The following is a 9,511-nucleotide window of genomic DNA, read 5'->3' as shown; positions in this document are numbered from 1 at the left end:
ATTCCAAGGTGAGCATGTTGGGGCAAGCCCAGGCATGCCTGAGCTCTGATGGCTCTGGACTGTTGTTTACTGGTAGAAGAGGGTCACTCCTCAGGCCTCCCTGTGCTGGAGAAACCTTTTAAGGCGATGGTGAAGGAAGGTGTTGGTCCTGAAGGAGGGTTTAGTCCAGAGGTTTTATTCTGGGCCACATGGCCTATGAAAGTAGCAACAGCTCCACAAGGACTCCCAACCCCGTGGTGTGCTCGTCCTTTTACCCAGGGGAGAGGGGAAGGGAATACAGGGACCACCAATCCAGGTACAGGGGGAGGAGACCTCAGGGGAAAGGGACACCTGGATGGGTCAATGGCCCCCAGTGATGGAGAGCATCTTTTGAATCTGCCCTATCACTCGATGCTCCTCTGGAATTTCTGGGTTGATAGACAGTATTCAGCAGGGGTCAGGGGTGGGGGAAAGGAGAGGTGACTGACACCTGGGGAAGGACTGGGGTAACTGAGGCATGCCCCTCTGGAAATGACCACCATAGCACCAACCTCTCCCACATCCGAGGAGTCCAGCCCAGCACTGCTGGACACCACAACCACAACAGCTTCCACAGCAATGAGCAGCACACCAGGTAACCCTGTCCTCTCTCACTCACTGCTCTCCCCTCTGCTCCTGATATCCCTTGCCAGAATTGATTGCCCTGCAGGGAGTTTCCCAGCCCTGGACCTGTCCATTTGGGCTGCCCCAAACTTAAGTGAGAATGCAAACAGAGCATGCGGAAATGCTGGAAAATAGGGCAGCTGTGCTTTGAGTCCAGTAACTTTACAGCCATTGCTGGTTGAAATAAACTCCGCAGAGGGATTGCCTCCCACTGCAACCAGGAGCATCATGCCCAGGGATAAATCTGCCTTCACCCCTTCAATTCCTGCATGGGTCATACCACAGCTGCTTCCTATACATACTCTGGGGTTTGGCACCCGATCAGAAGAAATGAGAATATGATTATTTGAAGTGGAGGCAACTTGGTGTTCTATGGAGCTCATGGCCCTCTGTGCCTCACCTGCTGTTTCTGCCTCCCTGCCTCCCTGAGATCCTCATTTTATCACTCTGTTCCTCAAGGTGAGGCCATGTCCAGGCCCCAGTTCCTTTCTCATAAACAGCATTTCTCACATGTCTCTCTTCTTCCTTCACGCCCACAGCTCCAGTGGCCACCTCAACAGCTCCACCAGGTAATGCTCTGCTGTGGCTCTTCTTTCCTTGCTAATTGTTAGCCTGTCTCCCTGTTGCACATTTCTGTAAATTTTTCTTTTGTCTCTATGACAATATTGCTGCAAGTGTGAGTGATCTTTTTCAAGCAAAATATAAAATGGATTTTCATCTTTAAATGTCGCATGTTGTAGCATTTATATTCAGAGGTTGTGCTCACCTTCCTATAAAGATTCTATTAGGATTACCTGTGACAAAAATTATGTCATTCATGCTGGCAGGAACACTAAAGCTTTTTTTTGCAGCCATATTTGTACTTATGACTTTTCACAGCAGCTTGAAATGCTTATTTCAGTCTGAGACCAGAAAATTGCAGTTTTCTAGAAAAATTGCAACTTATTTACCCTGCAAAGACCTTAGGGGAACAAAGAGAAGCAGCAGAGAAACTGATGAGACGCTGTCTGTTGAGGAAGGTGCTTCCATTTCAACTGTCATGACACCTCCCAGAATTTACCTCAACTCTAAAAAGGGGCAGAAAGCATCCAGGTGTTAGCAGCCCAGCCTGAAGAGGGTAGTCTGACACCATGGATGGAAATCCACCCCTGAGGGAATTCCAAATACAACATGAAAGCAAACCTAAAGCACAAACAAATATTAGTTTTGATTCAGGTCCTATGGACTACCACCTGCAGTCAGCAGGGGACCTGCTTTTCATAGCTGTGGATGAGACACATACAGCTCAAGTACACTTTTGCAGAGGTTACTTTAAGTAAATTCTTTCCCATTTCTTTCTGCAGCACCTTATTTTTGTGGTGGCTCAGTCTCAGATTCCTCTGGGGTGCTGGAGAGTCCCAACTATCCTGGAAATTATCCAAACAATGCTGACTGCGTGTGGGAAATACAAGTAGAGAACAATTTCCGTGTAACGCTCACATTTAGAGATATTATGTAAGTAAAACATTGATTCCCTGGGCAAATATCAGTCAAAACTTACTTGAGAAGTTTGAGATCTTATCTGAAACAACCAACCTTCCCAATTTTAAATATACTTCCAATAACGTCCACAGTTGGAAGACCAGGTCAAAATCTGAATTGATGTTGCATTTTTTACTCACTATTTTCTGCTAGAGCTGCATAAAAGCCAAATTAAATTTGTGCTGAGAGGACTTTAAAAGCTGAAAGACTTTATCACATGTTAGGCAGTGAAATCAGAGTTTCTGAAATGGATTTGACAAAGTGCTGATGTTTTTCTACCAGGATGCAAAGTGGGACGTGCCAGCAGGACTACATTGAAGTCTATGATGGACCTCTCCACTCTTCCCCTCTTCTTGGGAGATTCTGTTCTGGTTCCTTTCCCACATACGTGTCCTCTTCAAACATGATGAGTGTTCGCTTCCACAGCGATTCCAGATATTCCTTCAGAGGGTTTCAGGCTCACTACTCCTCCATTCCAGCAGGTCACAACACCAGTAAGTTCCTGGCCAGTGTTTCTCCAGACACGCCTATTTATTGCTTTTGTTTGCAGAATAAATCTCAGTGTAAATTTAAAGATTGTTGTGGAAATTGAATGCCTGAAATAGAGTGGGTTGGGGTGGAAACTGCGTGACTTCTAAATTCAGAAGAAAACTGCCTCTAATCATTACCAAATTCCTCTTCTACCAGCCATTCAGTGCTTGCCAGACTACATGCACGTCGTGGTCAACAGGGACTACCTCCAGTCTCAAGGTTACTCAGCACAGAGCGTCACCCTGAACGACAATCGCTGCAGACCGACAGTCACCTCACAGGAGGTTGTATTCAACATCCCCTACAGCGGCTGTGGGACAGTACAAGAGGTACACTCCCTGGTTTGGGCACTCAATTGCATATCTAAGCTTGGCAAGGCTTAGAACTTAGATGGAACATGACAAAAGTGCGGTTCCTGATTTTTAAATTGCATCGTTAAACAGGAGAACAACGACACAATCAACTACTCCAACACCATCAGGCTCGCATCTTCCGGGTACATAATCAGGAGGAAAAAGAACATCAACTTGCACGTCAGCTGCAAAATGCTGAGGAAGAGCTGGCAGCAGGTGGTGTACACTGCTGAGGACACCGTGGATGTGGACGAGTACCAGTTTGGAAGATACAACATGAACATCACCTTCTACGATTCCCCAGCATTCCAGCGCCAAGTGCGCGGCTCTCCCTACTACATCGACCTCAACCAAAACCTCTACCTCCAAGCCTGTCTGCACAGCTCGGACCCAAACCTGAAGGTGGTTGTGGACACGTGTGTGGCATCACCTGACCCTCGTGACTTTAACAGGCTGGCCTATTACTTAGTCAGGAACGGGTAAGAGCTTTCTTTAAAGCTGGAAGCACACCTGTCATCCAAATTTATTTTAAATAATACAGCCAATCGGAATGGGGTTAGAACTCACCATCAACAGACTGTGAAAAGTGGTCTTTGATTTTTTTTTTTTTTTTTGCAGTATGAGCTTAGGAATAAGAAATTATATTTAAACCTTACTTTCATTTCACTTACTCCATCTTTGTCCTGTGAACAAAATTTGAAGTAGTGTGAGAAAAGTAAATGACACAATGAAAACTGGCAGTCGGAATTGTCATCCTGGGAGTTAAATATTTTAGTAAAACCAGGTCAAACATTAGACTTTATAATTTTTTATGCCTTGTATAACACTGACAGTAATAACAGTCTGTTATTCCCTCTTCGTCACTTAAAGTGTCCTTCTTTTGGAAAAAGAAGAAGAGTTGCCAGCCCTCCAGCTGCTTCAAGAAGTTCTATATTTTTTAAGTCTGTACTATGCTACAAAGGTTACATCTTTATCCCACTGGTTTCCTAGTACCTGACTATGATATAATTCAGTTTTAATCCGAATTTTGCAGGAATTCATCATACTAAATTGAATCCTTTGAATTTTAACTTTGCAGGAATGCGCATGTGCACATCCGTGAAGACTAATTCCCTTCTTTTGCTCCTTTCAAGGTGTCCTAGAGATTCTTCCTATGCCACGTACTACTCCCCTTCCAGCCACTTTGCTCGGTTCAAGTTTAACGCCTTCGAGTTCATGAGCCGGCACCCGTCGGTGTTCCTGAAGTGCCAGATGCTGGTCTGCAGGCTCGGAGACTACTCCTCCCACTGCTATCGGGGCTGCAGCTCCAGGGCCAAGAGAGACACCAGCTCTGCTGAGGAAAAAGTGGATGTGGTGGTTGGGCCCCTTCAGCTCCGAGGAGGGAATGCTCCAAGTGGGAACACCAGGAAAGACGAATAAATTTCTCTCACGTTTGCTCTAGGATGACCAACGGGATTCAAGAAAAGCCACAGCTCTGTCGCCTCTCACTGAAATCTGTTTTTGCCAACTTTGCTATAAAATGGAAGAGATCCACAGCTTGCAAGGTTCTGCTTTCACTAGCGCTTTTAAAAAGTGTAACTCCCCTGCCTGTCCCAAAGGAGAGTTCCCTGTAATCCTTTTTAGTGCTATGACTCCTTGAACTGTGCTAATTAGCTCCAGTCTGACTGTGAATTTGAAGGCACTGGGGGATATGGTTTGTTGGTGGATTTATCTGTGCTAGTTTAATGGTAGGACTCGATAACCTCAAAGGTCTTTTTTAACCTAAAGAATCCCATGATTCCATGACTGGGAGCAAACTCCCAGCCCTCTTGAGAAATATTTAATTCCCTCAGTTGTTTTCTGCTCATGAAATTTACTCAGTTGAGTTGTCATCCCTGCTAATATGAAGCCTGTCCAAATAGTTGAAAGCAATGAATCTGTGAGTTTGCTTATTTCTGACTTTGATCTGGGAGCCACCCTTTAACACTGGAGCTCTTTATGCTTTGACCTTCAATAAGCTGAGATCAAACCCCAAAACCTTTCACTCATAGGGCTGGGCTCTTCCAGCAACTGGAATTGTGGCTATACAATATTCTAATTACTCTGAACATTGCTTTTAGTGCTATACTTCTCATTGAAACAATGATGGGTCTGTGCTTATTTATAAAATGCAGAGATTTCCAAGCTAAAATTAATCTGTTCTGTGAGCAGTGTAATTGATAATCAAAGGAAGGAATATTTACAAAGCAATAAATCTATTCTGTCTCTCAAATAAATGTCTATGTGCTTAAAATACAAATGTTTTACTGTGTTGAAGAGTGTGGTCTGTTTGATTAAAAATTCCAAGTGATGGTCTGAGCCCCTGCTTCTGAAACACTACACAGGGAACTTCTAAGTATCTTAATATAAAAATTATTTTAATCTATTATAAAATAAAATTATAACTATTGTATTCTATAAATTATATTAAATATGTAATTATAGTAAATATACTATTATAAATATTATAATTATAAACATTTCCATATCTTCCCCCTGCTGCTGACAATTCCCTCCCACCAGTGGTGGGTGCTGTCACCCTCCTGGCACTTGTTGTTTCTGTTCTTGATGGTTTTCCTGCAAGGCTGGCACTGAAGGAGCTGCTTTCACATGGGATAATGCCAGAGCAAAGGTCAGCATCACTTGCTGCATTAACGCAGGGCAAACCTTACACATTATGAGCCACAAAAATGCTTCACTGATGACAGTCTCATATGTGCCATTTGTGGGAAGCTGTGATATCTTTATCTACAATAAAGCTGCAATCCTGCAATCTACAATAAATTCTGCTACAATGACTTAGAACAGCTTTGTAATCCTAACACCTCTTACAGGATTAGGAAACAATTTCAACTTTCATGCCACAAGTTGTTTAGCACAATTATTTTATCATTTTTCTCCTCTTTAATTCTCCTCTCACATCATTCTAAAACTGTTTATCTAATGCCTCAAAATTTTGTGAGCTGAAGTGAAAATGCAAGTGAGGCATCAAGAAATATTTCAAGGTTTATTGAAAGGAAGGAAGATTTCATTTGATGAGAATGGATCATCTCTGGAAAGGAAATGTAAAAATTGATCTTTTTTGCAACCAGATTTGTGGTTTTACAATATTCTAATTATTTTGAGCATTGATTAATATCTTTTCCATTAAGTTTTAACTTCTCTAGATTGAAAAACTCCAAATTCAAAATATGCTGAGCTGTTAAAGATGTTTTGTTTGCAGTCTTTAAGGCTGAAACTTAAAGGCTTGTTATATCAATTCCAAAGGCTTGTTATATCAAATTTTAGCCTTCCCATTAACACACACCCTAAACCAGGCAAAAACACAAATGTCATCCAAGAGATTGAATCTCAGCCAGGAGACTTTTCAGCTCTCACCCAAATGTCAGCCAAGAGGCAAAAGATATTTCATGTCTGCTTTCCAGAAGGAAGAGTTTTGTTCCATTTTTATTACTTTTGGTTGCTGATCACAAAACTATTTAATTTTTTTTTCCCTCTGTGGTTGAATGCTTTGTGGTTGTGAGGAGTTTGGCTTCTCAGGACTTACCCAGCCTCTAAGAATGTCTTGTGCACATTTATAAATCAGACTGAAATATGCTGGAAATGCAAACAGCCAAATGCCACATAAACATTTATCACTGATGCATGAAAACATGAAAAGCAAGACCTGGGATTTCTTGCCTTTCATGTCCTAGCTAAAAAATACAAAGAATTAAAGCCAAAATGTAAGCTAAAAATTGTTTATTTGGCCTTTTGTTTTGGTTTCTTGTTTGGTTTGTAGGGGATCAGTTATGCCAATCTCCCAGTGAAGGCTGGAGCCTGCAAACACAAGGGTGTCAAGAACCAGGAGAACCTGAAGGACACTTCTTTTAAACCTCTTTTAAATGCTCTTTCTGGGGGATGCTTATTTTTCTCACCTCCTCTGCCCTCAGACAAGACACACCAACCATCACTTGGCAGCTTTTTCCTTTGAACAACTGACTTTGGTATTGGGTTATTTTATTTCCTCCTGGTGTGTCTGTCACGACTCAGCCATGTACTTGTTCACTCAGCACTCAACTCATCATCTCAGCACCAATAACAAATATTTTGCTTGCAGCACCATGAGAAAATCCCTTAGAAGTCTCAACCCAATGACTGAATCACACCCTGCACTGCTTCTGGCTGGGGTAGTTAATTTTCTTCCTAGCAGCTGGTACAGTGCCCTGCTTGGATTTAGGATGAGAATAATGTTGAGAACACACTGATGGTTCTGAGCAATTCAGTCAAGGATTTGTCAGCTCCTCATGCTGCCCTGCCAGTAAGGAGGCTGGGAGGCTCAAGATATTTTATTATTATATTTTATTTTATTTTATTTTATTTTATTTTATTTTATTTTATTTTATTTTATTTTATTTTATTTTATTTTATTTTATTTTATTTTATTTTATTTTATTTTATTTTATTTTATTTTATTTTATTTTATTTTATTTTATTTTATTTTATTTTATTTTATTATTTTAATTTTATTTTGTCTTTCCCCTATTCTTTCCCCCATCCCACTGGGAGAGGGGAAGAGCAAAGAGCTGAAGGTGCTCAGAACTCTAACAAAACTGCACATCCCTGAAAAACTCTCCTCAAGGTTTCTTTAATTGGAAGAAAGGGATCAAAAGCAATTTGATTTAAATGAATGTGTATTTTTTAGTAAATGATTGCATGAGGTCTGTGGGTTCCTGACTTCATGCTGTTCCCAGTGCTACCCAGCCACCTACTTGGCCAGAACTGGGGTTGAAGCAAAGCTCAGAAACAAAGTCCTTGTTTGCTTGTTTGCATGCTGGATTTCCTGTCCTGTTTATCCTTCTATTCTAATTTTGGAGAACGAAGCAGATCATTCATTTCTGTAGTCCTCCTTCCCAGGAAACCGCCACAAAAATATTTATAACCCAGTATAAATAAACAAGATTTTGTTTCTGCATCTCATAGCCAGCAAGCAGATTCAATTGTTCAGTCATTAATAACAAATCCTCGTGTAGATTGAGCTTTCAAAAAGCTAATTAAGGTTTGCAGGGTATGGGTAAGAAACACCATATTTATTGTTTTCATTACTTTCTCCCCATGCTTTCCCATGGAATCCCACAGACATCCATTGACACCAGGCTGAATTCAGCAGCTGAGCACAACCTTCTGCTCCCAGTTCTGCCTCGGGTGTCCTTTAATGCCCAAGTCCCACTGCTTGCACAAAATTCCAATTATATAACTAAAATAATACACTCTGGAGATCATTTCACTCCACTGATTATTTTATTTTCTTAGTTAACTCCATCAGACTCACCAAGTCACAACCAAGCTTTTTGAACAGGATTGCTCTAGAATCTCCCTGTGGTATTTTTAATTTTTTTGGCTGTTTTTATCTAGATGGCAAAACCTAAGAAGACATTAAAATTCACATGGCAGGTTGTGAATATTAGGAGATCTTCTCCCTCAGACCCAGGACACAAGAAGTCCATTTTAATGAAACTTCTCCCGGCTGAGGAAACTCGTCAGTGACCTGGCTGTGTCACTGCAGTGAGAGTTGTTTCCATTTCCTAGAATAAAACCTGGAGCACCTCTTTTGCCCTGAATCACCTGGTACTCATCCAACAAAATTTTCTCTTTTTTTTTTCTGAAATAAGTGGATTAGTCACAGGGTGTAATGTAGACATTAATTGCCCTGCTGCTGTTCTAAAGAGCCTGCCAAGTCTCAATGACTGTCACTTTTTTTTTCCCTGTATTTTTCTCACCATTTCAAAGAGGTGGATTCTCTATTTCCTCCCAGTGCTGACTAGTGATGTTGAGATGTTTTGGAAGAATTTAGTATTAATTACCACCTTCTGTTGCTAATCTTGGTTCAAGCAGGGCTTTGTTGCACAAGATACGAAAATCAAGTTGTGTTCATGTGAGGGCTCTGTGCCTCCATGCAAAGGTGTGTATTTTCCAACCTCAGCAATTCCATGACTCTGTTTGGCAAAGCCAAACCTTCTATCCCAAATGCTGGATGCTGATATCCCCAATTCAGGCTCAGAAACCCAAAGGTGTGGCCCCAGCTGCAGAACCTGCTGCTTCAGTTTCCCTTGGAGGTCCTGGGCAGCGTTGGTTTGAGAGCAGCACTACGAGCAAGCAGAGTAAACACTTGATCTGAGCTTGCCAGCCTGAGACAAGCCCTCTTTGTTCCAGAAGTTGACTGGATTTCGCTGAGGAATGCATTGTTGGGGAAGACAAGAGGGCTGCTCCCTGCCAGCACCACAAGGATTCATCCGGCCTCACAGGAGGTGCTGCCCAAAGGCACAGCTGGGGTGACAGAAATCAAGCTGGAAATTAACTGTTTGAAACACAGGCTAGAATTCGGACAGTCTTGAGAGGTTTCTGGAATTGCATTTTGGGAAAAAAATATGAAAAAAAATAGCATTTTGTTTAAGCTGGAAATTAAC

At 41.8% G+C, this 9,511-nt stretch overlaps 1 protein-coding gene across 1 annotated transcript; it reads left to right on the top strand.

Annotated features, from left to right (window-relative positions):
* The first annotated feature begins 505 nt into the window (after positions 1 to 505).
* LOC120500010 (deleted in malignant brain tumors 1 protein-like) lies at positions 506 to 5,321 on the top strand. Its single transcript, XM_039704342.1, has 7 exons — positions 506 to 613; positions 1,182 to 1,211; positions 1,986 to 2,136; positions 2,446 to 2,657; positions 2,851 to 3,023; positions 3,138 to 3,526; positions 4,181 to 5,321. Exons 1-7 carry the CDS (start codon positions 511 to 513, stop codon positions 4,464 to 4,466), a joined length of 1,344 nt encoding a protein of 447 aa, XP_039560276.1. The 5' UTR covers positions 506 to 510; the 3' UTR covers positions 4,467 to 5,321.
* Positions 5,322 to 9,511: the final 4,190 nt, after the last annotated feature.

This window comes from Passer montanus, unplaced genomic scaffold (assembly GCF_014805655.1).
Source record: "Passer montanus isolate IOZ18808 unplaced genomic scaffold, ASM1480565v1 scaffold172, whole genome shotgun sequence".
Lineage (NCBI taxonomy): Eukaryota > Metazoa > Chordata > Aves > Passeriformes > Passeridae > Passer > Passer montanus.
The sequence above is the reverse complement of the archived record's forward strand: the minus strand, read 5'-3'. Positions and strand labels throughout refer to the sequence as shown.